General features: G+C 49.0%; 1 protein-coding gene across 7 annotated transcripts in view; it reads right to left on the bottom strand.

Annotated features, from left to right (window-relative positions):
- LRSAM1 (leucine rich repeat and sterile alpha motif containing 1) overlaps nucleotides 1-18,335 on the bottom strand; it is a 35,940-nt gene extending 17,605 nt beyond the window's left edge. For 2 of the 7 annotated variants that reach the window (XM_015240330.3, XM_015240331.3), the window contains exons 1-14: nucleotides 18,240-18,335; nucleotides 17,713-17,941; nucleotides 15,975-16,078; nucleotides 15,614-15,670; nucleotides 15,074-15,118; nucleotides 13,959-14,036; nucleotides 12,718-12,786; nucleotides 10,918-11,002; nucleotides 9,818-9,939; nucleotides 7,345-7,435; nucleotides 4,863-4,993; nucleotides 1,749-1,778; nucleotides 1,250-1,372; nucleotides 781-920 (exon numbers count right to left, since the gene is read on the bottom strand). In XM_015240330.3, coding sequence (XP_015095816.2) covers nucleotides 781-920; nucleotides 1,250-1,372; nucleotides 1,749-1,778; nucleotides 4,863-4,993; nucleotides 7,345-7,435; nucleotides 9,818-9,939; nucleotides 10,918-11,002; nucleotides 12,718-12,786; nucleotides 13,959-14,036; nucleotides 15,074-15,118; nucleotides 15,614-15,670; nucleotides 15,975-16,046 — 1,043 coding nt within the window. In that variant the 5' untranslated portion in view covers nucleotides 16,047-16,078; nucleotides 17,713-17,941; nucleotides 18,240-18,335. Of the gene's footprint in view, nucleotides 1-780; nucleotides 921-1,249; nucleotides 1,373-1,748; nucleotides 1,779-4,862; nucleotides 4,994-7,344; nucleotides 7,436-9,817; nucleotides 9,940-10,518; nucleotides 10,666-10,917; nucleotides 11,003-12,717; nucleotides 12,787-13,958; nucleotides 14,037-15,073; nucleotides 15,119-15,613; nucleotides 15,671-15,974; nucleotides 16,079-17,677; nucleotides 17,942-18,239 lie in introns of those variants that run through there. The other 5 variants (XM_072960145.1, XM_072960146.1, XM_006205595.4 and 2 more) reach the window with 5 other exon arrangements.
- Between the last annotated feature and the right edge of the window lie 12 nt (nucleotides 18,336-18,347).

Genomic DNA, 18,347 nt, shown 5'->3' with positions numbered 1-18,347 from the left:
ATTCCTTAACCACTTCAAACCCCAGCTCCTTGTCTGTGAAATGGGAATAATAATTTTTTAAAAACTTCATTGAGTGTTAGTAAAGAGTGAATGAGAAAACAGACATCAAGTGCTTGGCACATAACGCCCAAGAGACAGCAGCTTTCCTGGGCGCCTTGGTGGTGAGAACCGCGCACGGCTGGCCGGCCAGCCCCCCGGGCTCTGTGTAACTGCGGGACGAGGGAGGAGACAGACTTGGAGGACGGTGGAAAGACTGGCAACAAAGGGGTGTGGCAGAAGCCTGTTTCTGGAATCTTTCCCCAAGGGACCCCAAACTAAACTTTCTCAGGCTTCTGGAGATCTCTATCTGACCCACTTTCTCCCACGCTCCATCCAGACCTGCTCCCAGCGGCTCCTGCCTTGGACAGGATCTGTTCAGGCAAATCTCACTACAGGGTGAATGGCTGACCTCAGTGTGATAGGTGACTTGGAACCCAAAATATTGGAGCAGTATGCTATCTTGACTTGTTAAACTTACTCATTTTACAGATGGGAAACTTGGGAGGCAAAGGTCCAACTAGTAGCCGCCCCAAGACAAACAAACCTGGCCATACCCAGATCAGTAGACCCTGTTTAAGTTGGTATGAACTGCAGCACCAAGAATGGATTCTGACGACGGAAGCCTCGGGCAGGGTCAGAGACTGTGAGGGAGAAAGAAGGGACCCCCATCTTGGGCTCCTCAAAGGGCACCACATGGGGGCAGGTCTCTGGGTTTGGGGGCTGGGTGGACGGGAGCCTGACCTCTGATTCTCCTGCAGGAGTTTCTGGATCCGGTTGGAGATGTTCTGCTCCGTCTGCTTCAGCTGCTCCTGCAACCGCTGGCGCTCTGCGTCCAGGTAGCGCTGGCGCTCGCTCAGGCCCTGCTCCAGCCGGGACTGCTCCTGTGGCAGGGAGGGCAGAGGTCCGAGTTGGCTGGGACTTCCTTAGATGCCATAGGGCAGGGAGGGACCCCGGCCTGGGACAAGGAGACTGGGTTTCCTCTCTGTCCTGCCAGCCCTTTCTGTGTGACCCTGGACCAGGCCGTCCCCTCGCTAGGCTTCAGGACATTTACAGCTTGCAAGGTGCCTGGACTAGGTGACCTGTAGCATCCCCACCCCCAATGTCTTGGAGGGTGGGAGAGCCTTCCCACATCAGAGGGACCTCAGCCCGAGTCAGGAGGCTCCCAGCAGAGGGAGCAGACAGGCCTGACCCCACTGAGCTGCTCACGAACCTCCTTGACCGTCTGAAGGATCTCGTCCTTCTGACTGTTGCTCTGCTGCAGGAGCTGGGCATGCTCTCGCTGCCCGAGCTCTAGGCGCCTTTCAAACTCGAGTTTCTCCAGCATCTTCTGTTCCTGCAAGAATGTAGATCCCCATGACTGCTAGGACATGAGAGCAGGGTGAACCCCACCCCTCAACTCTGAATAGTGCAGGCTGAAGGTCTGAACATTGAGCAACACCCCTGCTGGGCCCAACTGTAATAAAATGGCAGAGACCAGTGGGTTAGAGCCTGGGGTTGGGCTCAACCTCTCTGAGCCTCAGCCTTCTCATCTGTCACATGGAGATACCCTACCACCCACCGAGGCTGTGTGAGGATGTGGTGAGATGATGGAAGGGGAAGGCATTACTTTACCCTCTGATTCAGAGGTGGGAAGAACTTGTTTCCTCAAATCTTTTATAATTAGTGGAGATGATTAACGAGAAGAAAAGTGACAAAAGGCATTTTCTTACCTTTCTCTTCTCATAGTCTGAGAACCTATTCTGGGGGAGAAAAAAAGATAGTGATCAAGAAAGGTGGGTAGCAGGGAGGAGGGTATAGCTCAAGTGGTAGAGCACATGCTTAGCATGCGTGAGGTCTTGGGTCCAGTCCCTAGTACCTCCTCTAAAAATAAACCTAAATACCTCCTCCTACTGCCAAAATAAAATAAATATAATGCTAAATAAATTGAATACTTTTTTAAACTTAAAAAAAAGAAAAAAGAAAAAAAAGAGGTGGGCAGCAGTGGCTCTCACTGGCACACGGCCTAGAATCTCCAGGGCACCTGACACCACTCAGATGCACAGGTCCATCCTGGAGCACCGCATCAGGGAGCAGGGATGGGTGGGAAGAGGGGGATGGTTCTGATGGACACCAGGGTTGAGAACCACTGAGAAGGTATGGTGCTCTGAAAGGAAGACTGAGAAATGGGTATCTGATTCCCTTGTATGTCTGCACAATGCACCTGCAGCACCCAGCTCTAGTCACCAAAACACAATGTACAGAGCTGTGTGCACAAGTTCCTGCAGAACTGTTCAGGAGTGAAAACACTGAAAATAACTCATCTGCCCATCAACATGTGATTACTTCAGTAAGTCCCGGTGCATCCATACAATGAATTATTACACAGCTATCAAACTTGGGGGCGAATGTGGGTGCAACTACAGAGAAGGCTGTCAGCTACCTCTCACTGTGTGTGCAGCACGAGTCCACGCTTTTAAAAACAACACGAACAAAACTCAATTCTGAGCTTTACGGTCGTAGAGACAAAAGTCAGGAAGCAGATTCATTAATCAGTTCATGATGATTACCTCCCGGGGGTGGGACTGCAGGGTGTGGGGGGTGACATTCACTTTACATTATTTCTATATGGGTTAGATTTATAACAGGGAGCATGAATTACTTTTGGAGTTGAAGACATCGACACACACAGGCACCCTTCTATTTAGTTGTCTGGCTCTGAGACCAGGATCAGGCTGTCTGAGCTGTAAAAGCAGCATCCTATAAGGAAGTAAGGTTTTTTTCCTATGCTGAGGTAGGAGTAACAATTTTTAAGTTAATCTTTAGTTATACAGATAATATCTGAATATATCCTCCTTGTAAAAAACTAAGCATGGCACATATAAGACTAAAGTACCCACTGACCACTCTCAGGCTTAATCCTGGTTCCCTCCTGACCCACCCCACCCGTGCCCCCATGTAAATATAATCATTAGACCCAAGTTCATGTATCTACTTACATATAATTTATGCCTCTGGAGAAATATATATATTCATGTGTGTGTGCAGTATATAAACTTTTTTTAATGAAGGTATAATTTACATATTGTAAAATTCATCTTTTTAATGTACAGTTTTATGCACACAGTCATGCAACCACCACTACCATCAAGATACAGAACAGCCCCATAATCCCCTAAATTCCCTTGTGCCCCTTGGTCATCAAACCCTCCTCCCACCTCTAGTCACTGGCAATTACTAATCTGTTTCCTTATATATTTGAACCTTCTCTCTAAACATAAAAATGGAAATATCTTATATTCATTGCCTTCTGCAAGCTGTCCTTCTCACGTATCCATCTGTCTTGTGACCCAAGTCTGAACAGACCTACCTCATGGTATGGATATGACAAGTTGGTTCAGCCTCTTCCCACGTTTAGGGGGCTGTCAGTGTTTCATGACTACAAATAAGGCTGCAATGGACATTCTTGTAAATGTCTCTTTGTGTAAGTGTTTCTCTGGGGTTTGTGCTGAGAAGTGGAATTTCTGGATCATGGGCTGTGCCCATTTAAATTTCTGACATACGTTGTCAAGTTATCTTCCACAGTCGGGATACTGATTTCCATTCCCAAGAGCAATTTATGGGGCCACTGTTTACCCCACACTCGGGCCAATAGGTACTGTCAAAGTGAAATCTGTGCCAATCTAAGGAGGAAAATACCATTTCATTGTTTTACCTGTTCCTAATTGCTAGTGAAGTGAATGTTAATTGATCATTTATACTGTTTTATTCTGTAAAAGATCTATTGATATATCTTTGGTCTGTTTTTTCCTCTTAGGATGGTTTTCGGCTTCATATTGATTTGAAAGAGTTCTTTTGTATGTTCAGTCTGCTAATCCTTCACCAGAAACGTATGTGGCAAATACTTTGAGAGTATAACTTGACACAATTTTCCTGGATAGTAATCTTTTTCTTCTCAAATTCTCATTGAGCTGTCCGAGGAAATATAAAACTACAAAAGCATTCAGAGCAGCCCTGGAATGCAGGGAAGGGTGGTATCAGGGAACCAGAGATTAATTAAAAAATAATTGGAAGATACAAAGCCAAACTTGCTGCAGCTGTGGGGCCTCCAGAGCAGGAGCAGACGGGCGGGGAGGGCCGGCTGGAGGCAGCTTCTGTCCGGCTCCACTATCAGGAGCACCCTGGCTACTGTGGCAAGAGCTTCTTCCTCTGTCCCTGACCTAAGCCAGGTCACCCCCAGGTGCTGACATGTGTGCCTCTCTGACTTCTTTCCTAGACAGAGAGCAGGACAGGCGTCCTGCAGAGTAACTGGCACCGAGGCAAGAAGGACCTGAGAGTTAGCAAGGAACAGTACAGACATGATCCCCACTCCCTGAAGCTCCATCCAGCAAGCAAACCCTTTCCCACGTGATGCTTCATGTCATTTCGAGCTGTGATAAGGGCTCCCAAGGAAATGCACAGGGCGCTCTGAGAACAGACACAGGAGACCTGACCTGGGCTGCTCTATCGGGGAGGTTTCTCAGAGGGCCTGACATTTAAACTGGGAACTGAAGGATGAGACTGAGTTATCAGGAGACGGTGCATGGGGAGAATTCCAGACAGAGGGAACCGCGTACTCAAAGGCTCCGAGGGGTTGGGGGACAGACAGGAACACAGTGCAGTTGATGTTTGGTGAGCTGGTGGGGTGAGGCCACTGAGTAGGCCTTGTGAAAGCATCTAAGCATACGAAGGGAGGTTTGAAGGGAGGTGAGTTCTAGTTTGATGGAGGAATCCAGTTCTGGCGCTCTGAACGCCCCCTCTATGCCCACAGTCCCCAACTCCATGTGCCAGTAGGCAAGTGCGCTTACCTGCCACTCTACCTCCTCCCTGGAGAATCTGTCCGTGGGCCCATCGGGGCTGTCCCGGGAGTTCTCCGCCCCATCTTGCTCCAGGACTGGCAGCAGGTACTGAGAAGGGGGGTAGTATTCCAGCCCTGAGGCTGCAAGAAATGGACACAAGCTGACCAGGAGGGAGGAGACAGTCTCGGTACTCAGAGCAGTCAGCTTCTGCCGCCTTCACCCCTTCCTGCCGCCCCAGCATCTGGTCCCACCCCCGCCTCTGTCCACTGCTCCCCTCCGCTGGAGGCTGGGCCCTCCCGTGTGGCTCACAGTCCTAATGCCTGGGCCTGAAATAGGGCAAGCGCTCAAAAAGCATCAGCTGAGTGAATAAAAGCCCCACCCCCACCTGCCCTTTTACCATCCAAGTGATAATGAGGTGATGGTAAAAGCCTGAGATTAGTTGAGAGGCGTGGGTCCAACAGCCAGCTTCGCCCATAATTCCCCGTGTGTGGGACCCTGGGCAGGATGCTTGCCTTCTCTGGCCTGTGTCGTTCCCTCCTGTATCACTTGAAAGGATTCATACCCTTTTCCCATTATGCCTTATTCTTGCTGATTTGTGGGTACTCTTGACACACGGTAGTTCATAACCTTGGGTCTATAATACATGTTGCAACTATATTCTTCCAGGTGGTAACTCGTGTTTTTCACTTTGATGATGTGTATTTTTGAGGTAATAAAGAAGTTTAGATTTTTATGAGGGGGGAGGGTATAGCTCAGTGGTAGAGCACATACTTAGTGTGCATGAGGTCCTGGGTTCAATCCCAGTACCTCCATTAAGTAAATAAACCTAATTACCTCCCCCTCAAACAGAGAAGTTTAGATTTTAATGTAGTTATCTCCCCACTCAAAGGACCTAAATAGGCAATATGCAAGAAATACTAAAAATGGGCAGTAGACATGAAAAAAATTCAAATAATCAAGGAAATTACATTAAAATAATAATAGGCTCTCTATTTTAGGGGTGTGGGGAGGTAATTAGGCCTATTTTTTTTTTAATGGAGGTACTGGGGATTGAACCCAGGACCTTGTGCCTGCTAGGCACGGGCTCTACCACTGGGCTCTACCCTCCCCCCAATAATGGGCTCTCCTGTTTACACTTTAGATGAGAACACTTTTAAGGGCCATACCAAGTGTTAGCCAGGTTGTGGGGAAGAGTCCTGTCAGACACTTCTCACGGAACGTAAGCTGATGGAACCTCTCCAGAGACAACGTGGCTTGCCTGTCCCTTCCCCCTACCAGCCCCACCATGCCTGGCCTGCAGGGGTACTCCCACTGCGCCAAAGAGGTGTGGCTGAGAACGTTCCTTCCAGGGGAAACTGGAAATAACCTGCGTTTGCAACAGGGGATGGCTGCGTCAGCGATGGGGCTCTGCCACATGGAACACTCCGCAGGAGTTTACAACAAGGTGGACCCACACGTCCTGGGATGGGAAAAGCCCAAGACCTATTCTTGAGTGATAGAAGCAGGGCGGAGGATCACATAATATAACATCTTTTGCAGTTTTTTTCTTTTATGTTTTTAAAAGAGCTACCCAAAGATTTTACACACATACGTATATCTCCTACACAGTTTAAATGAACTGAAGAATTATTTCTTAAGCTATGTAGTAGGTATACATTCATTGCTTTACTCCTTGTCTTTTGTATACCTAGTATTGCATAATTTAAAAATCTTTTTAAATAAAGGGCTTGGTCTAGCTCGACCATGAGCCAGTGTACACATTATAATCACCTGTTGCTCAAAGACTAATTTGGTAGATGTGTAGCCTGATTAGCCGTTGTGTGATGCATGTGTGGCTTCTTTTTCTTTTTTAACTGGAGTATAACACACACAGAAAAGAGCACAGAATTTTCATGGACAGCTTGATGAATGTTTCAAGGTGAAAACGCCCTTATGAGAAGGAATCCGGGTTGGTTCAATGACCTCTTAACTGGTCCACCGTCCTTGCTTCTTCCAACCCCTCCTCGTTACTGCAGCTGGAGTGGCCTTTGCAGAAAGCAAATCTGACCAAACCCCTCTCCTGCGTGACACCAGGCCAGACGCCCCCTCCAGCCTCGTCCAGTGCCTCTCGGCTCTGCCTGTGCACCAGCCCCTTGGCGTCTCCTCCACCATCCCTCCAGGCCCTTCAACAAGGACCTCCTTTTGCCAGGAACATCCTTCTTTCTTTTCTAATCTTCCTTCAGGTTTCAGCTGAGCCACTTTCTCAGACAAATCTTCCCTGAGGCCCCAGCCTAAATAGATGCCCCATTCTATGCTTTCGTAACCACAATCAGTAACCACACTTCTTTGGGTGAAAACCTGCTTTGCCTGTTTCTCCTTTCAGATATGGAGAGCTCTGAGCAGGGACTGTGGCCTCCTTGGTCTCGCTGTCCCCGTCCTGGCAGGCACAGGGCAGTCGCAGGGGCCACGTTCGGTGCTCACTGAGTGAAAGCGGCGGGCTGCCTGGCTTTACCTTTGCAGAGGAACTGCTGGATGGCCTTGGTGCCGCCGCTGCATACTTCTGGCGGAGGATAAACCATTGATGCCGCATCGAGGCTCAGAGTCTGCAGACACAAGGGGTCCTCTCTTTACATGTTGTTCATTTCACTGCTCAGCACAATCAAAATCCTCCTGGTTTAGTTATTAACCCGTGTGTTCACTGTCGCCTCTGCCTAGCAGGGGAAGCTGCCCTGTCCTGCCCCTGCTGTGTTCCCAGCACTTAGAACAGGGACTAGCATGCAGCAAGCAGTTGATCCATGCTTTTGGATAAATACATGAATGAGCAGAAGAAAAGGAAGCTGAAGGACAACATAGAATAAGATTCCATTTTTGTTAAAAAAAAATATATATATTCTCACATACTCTCATATTAGTATATTTATAGAAAAAATGAGAAATATATATCAGACTCAAAGTAGTTTCCTCTAAAGGGTAGATTCTGGGGATACTTTCTACGTGAAATGTTAATTACTGGAATTAAAAAAAAACAATATACAGTATGTCTCTTTTTATTAAGAAAGATTCATCCAAGCACACCTGCATATGCTTACAGGTTTATGGCCTAGGAAGCAGGGACCTAGGTTCATGCAAATGCCGCTCAGCTGTCCACACCTGTGGTATTGGTGTTTCAGAAACCAAGCCCTCAGTGGGTGGGGGTATATAGCTCAGTGGCAGAGCACACGCTTAGCATGCCCCAGTCCTGGGTTCAACTGCCAGCACCTCCATTAAAACAAAACAAAACAAAACAGCAAGGCCTCTTCCTGGCATCATCTCACTTCCCTCGGGCCCTCTAACCACACTGAGTGCTGGCAGGAATGACCTCAGGCTCCTTTTGGGAACTGACAGTTTCTCTGCTTGGAGCAGACAGACTGGCCTCGGGGCAGGGGAGTCCTGGAGCAGGGACAAGGCCTGGGAAGCCGCCTCAGATGTATTTCTGCAGCCCCGGCCAGCAGGCCCTTGCACCCGACGGGTGACGAGTGAACACGTATTGGCGTGGGAGCCTGCTCTGGAGCAGAGGAACTGACCGCCTAGGGGTGGGGAGCCCCAAAGCAGAAAACCCCATTCTGGGGTGGAGTGGGAATCCAAAGGAAATTAAGCCCACAGGGGTTACTACTAGTCACCGACGGTAAAGCGCGGTGGTTGAAGAGCACAAATGTTGACGCTGTACCACCCGGTTCTATGGACAACTCAGGTTAAAATTTTAATTGATTAAAATCAAAGAGAATTTAAAGCTTAGTTCCTCAGTTGCCCCAGCCACGTTTCAAGTGCTCAGTAACCCCAGGTGGCCAGCGGTTACTACACGGGATGGCATAGGTTACAGGGCATGTCCGCTGTGAACCCTGAACAGGTCACCTGTCTTCCCCAGGCCGCAGCCCCTGGACCTAAACAGGCACAACACCAGGGACCTGGGAGGCTGACTGATGGGTAACGTGAGATGTGCAGGAGACCCTGGCCTCAACCAAGCACGGCTGCTGCTATTGTCTCCTCCTGAAAAAAGGTTTGTCCAAGCTGCCACCAAGAAACTCAAAAGATTTTTTTTAAAGAACTGATACAAAGGAATCACTCTCAGAACTTTTACTAGCTGTCTCAGAATAGCTTTAGAATGAGGAACACGGCACTGAGCTGTGCTGCCCAATATGGTAGCCACCAAGCAGGTGTGCTGATTTAAATATGTTAATTAAAATTCAATAGAATTAAATGTGTAGCTCGTTGGCCATCCTAGCCACATTTCAAGTGCTTGATAGCCACATGTGGTTAGTGGCTACCATATTGGGCAGCATACTCCCTGACCATTTCTATTACTCGGAATGTTCCATTGGACGTTAAGGAGCTTAATTATGTGTGGGCCTGTCTCTCTGGCCTGCCCAGGGAGAGGAGTCGACCATCCTGTCCTTTCTCATGCTGGCCGCGATGGCAGGAGGGACCAGCCATTGGGGTCAGCCACCTTGCTTTGCTGTCTCCACCCTCACCTACCCACTCCCAACATAGACGCCGAGGCCCAGCAGTCTGGCTGGAGCCGTAACTCACTGACGACACATCATCAGAGGACTCCGGGATGCTTGGCCAGACTGGGCGTCATTGCGAATGGATGAGCCCCCTTTCCAGAGGCCAAGCTGCACAGAGCTGAGCACAGGCCCTGGATCCAGTCTGCCTGATTTTGAAGCCCATCTCTGCTATCACTACCTGTGTGGCCTTTGGGCGAGGTCCTTAAACTGTCCATGCCTCAGTTTCTTCATCTGCAAAGAGTGCAACAGTATTTGCCTCAAAGGATTTTTGTGCAGATTCAGGGAACTCATGCAGCTGAAGCACCTAGACTTAGTAAGCACCAGATAAATGTGAGCCATCTTGGCATCATGACGGTAAGAGCCCACCTTCCCTGAGCGAGTTGCCTTATATCAGTGTCTGTTAGGGGCTGAACTGTGTGGCGAGAGTGGCTCCCCACTTACCTCCAGGGTTCGAACATGTGCCAGCATCTGTGGCAACCTCTGAATCTCGTTTTCACTGATGTCCAGAGTACGCAGGCTCCGAAGCTCCCCCGAGGTGTCTGGAAGCTCCTTCAGCTTGTTGTCTGGAGAGATCCCAAAGACACAGCTCAGCACCCCAAAGCCCCTTCACCAGCCTCCTGTCTGACAGCTGCCAGGACTCAGGGGGAGGTGGGGGCCTCATTCGGAGCCTGGGGCACGTGCCAGCTCCTGGAACCCGAGGCTCGTGAGGAAGAACACGACAGTGGAGTTTCAGAGACCTGGGTTCAAGTTCTCATTCCACCACCTACTAGCTGAGTGACTTTGGAAAACTGACTCGACCTCCCTGGGCCACAGTATTCTCATCTGTAAAATGGGGATGATAATACTATTTGGCCTCATAGGAATGTTGATTCAATGAGATCATGCATACGAGGTGCCTATCACATAGTAAGGGATCAGGGGAAGGGGTGCTATTATTTTTATCATTATCTGTACTTTACATATGGGTAAACTGGGGCATTCTCTGCACAAAGTGCTTAAGGACAACACAAAGAAATGAAAGAGCTGGGGGGCACGGGGAGGTGCAAACCAGAATCTTGGCTCTGTCAGTATCACACTGGGGGCTTCCTAGCCTCACTTTCCTCATCTGTAAACTGGGGATAACACCTCCGCCCTCTCCCTACCTCACGGACTTGTCATGAGGCTTCCCACATCCCTGAATGTGGAAGAAAGTGCTGCTCAGCATCGTTACTGCGGCTCTTGAATCCCTCTGGCTCCCCAGTCAGTTCAGTGCTCTTACCAGTGCCCATTGTTACAAACTCAAATAGCTGTCTTGGGGGCCTTGTTGTCAACACCATCTGCCCTCCTCCCTACAAGGCCCTGGCTCCGCGCCCTCCAGATGCCCTGTCTCTGGTAACCATGGAGACAGACTGACCAAACAGGAAGTCAGACAGTTCACAATGACACCTGGGGGCTGGCTGCCCTCATGCACAATGGTTCCCAGAGGAAGCACCCTGTGGGTGCTGACTAGGTCAGCCCAGAGCTGGCTGAGGGTCACACGGACAGGGCTTCCTGGCCCCTACCTTTCACACTGAGGGTCTGGAGCTGGATCAGGTTCCCAATGGAACGTGGGAGATACGTCAGTTGATTCCTCTCCATGTTCAAGACCTAAGAAAGAGGGAAAAGTAACATGAGAACCCCCACACAGACACAGTGTTTCCTCCTGCTTCAGGCCAGGCATTATCTGGGCACCACACACATTTGTGTCTCCTGACAGCCCTGTGAGGAAGATAGAGGCTGTTATCATCCCATTTGAGAGATGGGAAAACTGAGGCTCAGAGTGATGAAGTCATGTGTCCAAGAGGGCAAAGCCAGATTCTGAACCTGGTTCTTGCTGAGGCTGTTATCAGTCATAATGACCACAAAATAGTCAATTACAGCCCCACAATCAGGGCAGGAGGAAGAATGGGACTGACAGATACAGGGATCTGGGTGACGCAGCACAACAAGGCCTAGTTACCCCAGTGTTAGCAGAAGAAAACCAAGCTGCATAAAGGCAATGGACCTGCACAAGGTCTCAAGGCTGGAAGCCGGTGGTGCCAGGATCCAAGCCTGGGCTTACTGGATTCTGAAGGCCATGCTCCCTCCAGGATGCAGTGAGGGAGAACAGGAAGATACACTAAATTGCCACTAAAAATAGATACAATGGAAAGCTGAGCACATAAAAAACAATGTGGCAGATGAATATTTGATGAACCAAAGGATGCTAACGAGTTACTGTCAGGTATCCGAAAGTTACAAAACAGTGAACGCAGCAATTCTACAAAAATATGTACAGAAAGTCCCCAAAGAGCCTATACTAAGGTCTTCACTGAGGCTCACTCTCCATGGTGGCAGTTATGACTGTTCTGCCACGTGTCCCCTATGTGACTCTGGGCAAGTTACAGTCATCCTTCTGGATCTGTTTTCTCTTCTGTAAATGTGAGAACATCATCCACATCATAGGGTAGTTCATTCAAATCATTTCTAGTCTCCTCCACGTGTGAGACAGTGTGCTAGGCGTGGGTGCTGCCCTCACGGAGATTACAGTTCAGGAGGGGAAGACGGCCAAGCACAACTAGTGATTACAGACTGCAATCTGTGCTCTCAGGGATTGAGACAGAGGCAAATAAGGTAGATCCAGCTGGACAGGGAGGACAGGAAGAATTCTTGGCGACATTTGGGCTGAGATGGAGTTTGAGCCAATCCAGCAGAAGGAAGAGCGGCGTGGAAAGGCCCTGCTGGGGGTGGAGCACAGAGGCCAGAGGGTTTTAGGAGCTGAGTGCAGGCAGCCAAGGGGAGAGAGTAGGAGAGGAGGCTGGAAAGACAGGTGGGCCTGTTGTACAGGGTCTGATGGGGCACAGTGAAGACGAGGGATGTTAACCTGAGTGTGAAGGGAGGCATGTCTTCCTCTGTGAAACGGGGATGATGCATACACCCACCTCACAGTGTGGCTGTGGGGAATCAACCGATAACTCAAGCGAAATGCCTAGGTAGGTGCTGGCGCCCTGGGAGCGCTCAACAACGCAAAGGCTGCCACTGACAAGGAACAGAAGTGAACTGGCGAGTCAGGATGCTGAGTTCATGTTTTGAAAAAGTAGACTCACTGGGTCTTCTTCTCTAAAATTGTGGCAACTCATGATGAAATCCCAATAGCACATGCCAAACATACCGTAGAGAGATGCCCACAGCCCAGACTGCAGTGCTGACGCCATCACTGGGTATCTCAATACCAAAGGGGGATGAGCAGCCACCAAGTGCAGCCCTGGCCACAGCATTCCAGGTCTGTGTAGCTTTCTTATGTAGGGGGTCAGAGGGGGGCTTTCTGTTTCCTGCAGCCATACCTGGAGGGCTGTCAGCTGCCCTATATCGTCAGGAAGGGCTACCAGCTGATTATCATGAAGATCTAGAACCTGTGGGAGGAAAACAAGTTTAACACCTAAAAGTCACCAACTGAGAAAGCCCCTGGGATTTGAGGCTCCAAAGACAAGGGCGTGGTGGGGGTGGGGCGCCCTCAGGCCTCTGGTGTTGAAACAAAGAGCACCCAGACCTTCCTCCCCAACTAAGTGACCACTCCACTCATTTCCTTTCTAAAAATATACTATTTTACCCTTTTACATCAAATATTTGTTTTTACTCTTGAGTGAAAACAGTATGTTACAAAACAGAATGCACAGATATTCAAATGTTAAAAAGAAAAACTTATAGTATAAACATAGCATAGAAAAAACTACCAAATATATAATATGTAATATATCAATATAAAATACTGATAATGGTTCTTAAGAATGTGAAACTATGTTTTTCCTTATGCTTAACAGTATTTGCTAATGTTTTTTACAATAAAAATGAACAAAAAAGGTATAGGATATATATCTGCATGCATATGCAGATATAACATGCATATATAAAAAATATAAATATACACAAATATAAAGTTTTTTAAATGTTACCTTTTTTCCTGATTATAAAAATAACGCCTGGTGGACCAGAACAGCAAAGAGAAGTAAAAACTACCCCTAAGACCTACGTACCAGTTGTTAACTATAAAAAACACTTTGATACACGTGCTGGCAGTCATTTCTCCTAGTGTGGACAGGACACCCACTGTCACAGCTCATGTTCACGTAGAATAGTCCTGGGGTCACGCTCACCTATACTGTGAATGTGTCCCAGGCCCTGTCCTGGGGGAGCTGACGGTCACGGGGGAGTTGCCCCAGGTCACCAAGCTTTCACACTGATCATAGACTGCCTGGCGTCTCTTCTGTTCCTTCTTGTTTTTGGGCCCCTCAAACTCCCTGCTCTCTGCTAGCTCACTTGCTACGAGCTTATGGTTTGCCTTGCCGCCTAGTGGGTAAGCTCTCTGAGGGCAGGGCCTGTGGCTGCTTCTCTCTGCAATCCCACTCTGCACAAAGCACAGATAAGATGCCCAACAAACCATGCTGATCAAACCCCAGATTCACTCTGACATTAGGTACGTCTGGAATAAATGTTGACAGAGGAGATGTGAAAGAAGTGGAGATGTCTGGCTGCCACCTGAAACACCATGCAGAGTCCCTGATGCCTGGGAGAAGGGCCCCCATACCTTGATGGTTGCCAGACTCAGGAGGCTGCAGGATTTAGGAAGCAGGGAAGTGAGGTGATTCGTGTGGACAATCAACACCTGTGTGGAAAAGATTTTCAGTGTGTTAGGCTGAAGAAGAGCAGCAGGCAGGCAAGGCTGGAGGCAGGGCAGACAGCTCAGCACAGGGTGCTCAGTGGCCCCGCCCCGCCCCGTTCTCCCCTCTTGTAATCACAGCGAGGGATGCAGTTCAGAATCACAGGACCTCCAAATGTGGACTCAGGTGACCTTAAAATCTGGAATTTCAGGGTGAAAGGGACCTTAGAGGTCTAATTCTACCTTCCATCCCAAGAAGGAATCTCCTGCAGCTGTCCTGATCTTAACCTCCCTCAGCTGCAGCATCCTCACATAGAAAATAGAGAACAATACATTTCTGCCTCCAAGGGCTGCCACTGATGGTTAACAAGATAACTGATAAAAAGCACTTAGCCCAGGGCTGGCACGTGGTCCAGTGCTCAATCCAAGTTGTCTATTTCTATTTTTGTTAGGCATCGACTCCTGTGTGGATACTTCTGGTGTCAAAGAGCTCACTACTCTGTTGGTAGGGAACATTTTTCCTTCCTTCATTTAGATGTTTCATTTAGAATACTCTCATCTATCTGCATTTAAGGTTGCAATGCTTTCTGAAAAATCACTTATTTGGATCTCCCCTGGGTGGCCAGAATAAAATGAGTGTAGTTTTTATTATTAACAATGAGGTTACTCAGTGTCTACTATGTGGCAGGCCTTACACTCAGCACATTTTTATCTCTGTCTCTACCTACATACCTGTCACTCATTTAATTCTCACAACTCCTCTGCAAGCAAAGATCTACGAATGTCTTCATTTCATAGATGAAGAAACTGAGACGTAAGAGTCTAAGGAAGTTGCCCAAGTCAGGAGGGACAAAGCCAGGATGGGACCCAGAGCTGTTCGATGCCAAAGCCTGCTCTCCTGTGAACACGCCTGCTGCAGGCTGAGAGGGTGCGATTCAGGGGGAAGGGGGATGTCCATGTCAGGAAGGCAACTCCTAGAATTCCCACCTGATTTCAAACACGCACACACACAGTAAATCTCTGAAAATTAAGATTCGTCTCACCTTCTTCTGAAGAACTTTGCATGTTGCAAAAGCCCCAAATGGAATCTAAGATAAGATAAAGAAGAGTCAGTGCCTCCCTTCCTGGCAGTTTTAAACTTGTTTTCTGAGTGGCACACACGCGAGGGAGAGACGGGGCGGGAGGTGAATGGGCGCTAAGCCCGCGGGAGGCTGGGAGGGACACTGCTTCAGGTGATCAGCCCTCCCTTCCAATCAGCTGTCGGCTGACTGCACTGCCTGGCCCTAGCCCACCCATCCCATCCCCTCATGGACACTATGAGGGGCAAGAGAAAGATCTCTGGTGCTTTGCAGAGGCTGGAGAATCCCAGGCTCTCCCAGTGCCTTAGGAATCTGTGGGTACACTTTCGAGACTCTTTGACTCTTGAAGACTATGTTGAGGCCATAAGAGCATCTCAATTCTTTGGAAAAGAACCAAAATCTAAGGAAATAGCTCTTGATCAGCCTTTTAAAAGCCCCACGACACACCTGTCTTAACCAGAAGGGCAGATAAAGATTCAGAGCCGGAACACCACCCCAGTTTACCTCTGAGAGCTCACATTTAGAGATATCAAGAATGTCATCTGCCCCAGCTTCTTTTGCCTAAGGATAAAAAGAATTTTTAAAAAGTGTTCAAGCAAAACATTCTTGCAGAGTGGGCAAACCAGGCAAAGAAACATAGGATTAAGGAGCTTTAATCACAGACACCATCCGGTTCAGCTAGTCCATTCTGCAAGTGGACCAATGATCTCTGCTTTAACGGGGCTTGAGGTCCAGCAGGGAAGAGAAATAAGCAAGTAATGACAAATGTGATCAGTCTATGGAGGGGAAGTGTAGTGTGGAGTCCTGTTTCCTGGGGCAGAGGTGGAGATGGGGATGGACTCAAAGGAAACACATTTTCCCTCACCAGACACATCTGGTACTCCAGGCGTTTCCGAGCCTCCTCACTGGGTTTCCGCTTCCGGAAGAAGAGGGGCATCCTTCCTTTTTCCTAGAGCAATCTTCACAGCACTAGGGCACAGGGGAGAAGTTAGGGCCTGGGGAATCTGTCACAGGCCCCCGACACCCAGGACAGGTAGCACAGTAACACAGAGCATGTAGCCGATCTGCTGGGCTGTAAGTTCCTTGGAGGCAGGGACTGTGTCCATCTCAACTGTCACACTGTGCCCTGAGCCTGGTACAGCATGTGCTCAAAACTCTCTGTTCTTTGTTGATGACACAATAAGCAGCAGGATGTGGAAAGAGCACACGGCAAGCCAGGTGACCTGGGTTCAAGCACACATTTGGCCCTGATGCACTGTGAAACCCTGGTATATCCCTTCCCATTCTCTTTTCCACATTAGACAAGGGGATTGATCTGGAGAAGTGTCCTCAGGTCCTTTCCAAGGATGCTCTTTGAGGACTCTCACAGACAATCACTTCTAGCTTCGGAAACACTATTAGAGTGGCATCAGCATACCAAACACTGCCTGGCTTTAGCCAGCCCTGACCTCGACCTTGAGGAACGCAACCACATCATAACCAAAGAGATTTCTCAGCTAAATAAAAATTCGAAAGCAATCCTCAGGCACCTTACCACTCTCACAGTTATTATTCCATTTGATTTTCACACAGCCCTGTTTATAGTTACGGAAACTGATGCTTGTCAAGCTCAGGGATCTGGTCGTACAGCCTGGATCGTAGCAAAACCAGTCTGGACCTCAGCTCTTTCAAGTCCTGATCCTGTGGAATCTGCCCAACTCCTTGGTGCTTAAAAAACTTAGCACACACTAAGTACACTGTCCTGAACTCAGAAGATAGGTGCTCACTGCCTCTCCAGTACTGGAAAATATCAGCACTTGATACAGGACATTAATAGGCCAGGAAGCAATCATACAGGGAAGCATGGTTAACTGCATCGGCTTTGGGATGAAATATAATTTTTTTCTTTCTTTTTCTTTTTTTTTGTTCAACTGGTTTTGAATCTCAGGTCTGCCACCCACCAACCGTGTCTCCTTGGTTCACCTCTCTGAGCCTCAGTTTCCTCATCTGTAAAGTGTGAGTAATACTGTTACCAATACCTGCTTCTATTTGGATCCAGTGATCTCATGTATGTAAAGCCTGTAGCACAGTACTTGGCACATAATAAGTGTCCAATAAATGTTAGCCACACAGCACCATACATCTAACTAATGTTTATTCAGGGCTTACTACAATTTAAGGAGATAGGGAGAAAGGGGCTGGGACCATATGCAGTTCAAGAAGACAGACACCCAGTCCTCAGGGGGAGGGGTAGAGATCACAGGTCTCCAGGGCGTGGGCTGTCTGGAGAGCTGGCCAAGCCTGCAGAGTTGGCTCAGGTCCCTTTTATCACCCTACCTGTCTGCAAGGGTGAGGAATAATTTAAAAACCGCCCTCCCTCATCTCTTCCAGATGACCAGCTCTTATCCTTCTGCTCCACAATGAATAACCCTCCCTCACCTCTTTCCCAATTGCTCTCCCCACATCCTCCCCAATGGCCATCCCTCCTCCTACCCTCTTGGAAGATTAGCTCTTCCTGATCGGTTCCCGGATGTCCACCCTTCATCCATCCCCTCCCCTGACGTCCAGCCCAGATGGGAAGAGCCACACCTATTCTTCCCTGGCTGGAGTGGTCAGTGCCCAACCTTGCTTTGCGGACAGTCAGGACCCTGACGTTCGTTCCCCTGGGTGGACCCGAAGGCAGGCAGATTACTCGTAGGGCTTGGTCATGGACGCGGGGTGGCAGATCCCCCGGCACAGGCCTCGCGGAGCCGGAGTGTGGTCTCCAAATGCAGGAACTCAGGACCGAAACTCAGAATCTCAGAAAGTCATGCAGACCAGGATGACGAAGTCTGAGATCGAGGACTGCAGAATCTTAGAATTGAGTTGGACCGCGTTTAGACTCGAGTAAAATTGTTTTGATAGTGAAAATGCGCACATCATGAGGGAGTCTGGGGATCGCTGTGGCCGTGGGGTCTTGGAATGCGGGTGCGGACCCTCAGGAGAGGGGCGGGGCTCCGGGACTGGGTGACAGGGACTATGGGGTGACCCTCACCACAAGGGAGAATGGTGACCAGCGGGGCCTGGGATCTCAGGAGAAGCCCTCTGTTGTCTGTCTTTCCAGGAAGAACTGCCCCAAACCCCACCTTCCGAGCCCCTAGTCACAGCTCACCGCGATGCCGGGTTCTCCAACCGTCAGCCTCAGGTGCCTGCCCACAAGCAATATGGCAACAAGGGCGTCTGTGGGGCTGGGCGGAGACGGCAGTTCTCGCGAGAGCCG

Source organism: Vicugna pacos, chromosome 4, assembly GCF_048564905.1.
Source record: "Vicugna pacos chromosome 4, VicPac4, whole genome shotgun sequence".
Taxonomy (NCBI): domain Eukaryota; kingdom Metazoa; phylum Chordata; class Mammalia; order Artiodactyla; family Camelidae; genus Vicugna; species Vicugna pacos.
The sequence above is the reverse complement of the archived record's forward strand: the minus strand, read 5'-3'. Positions and strand labels throughout refer to the sequence as shown.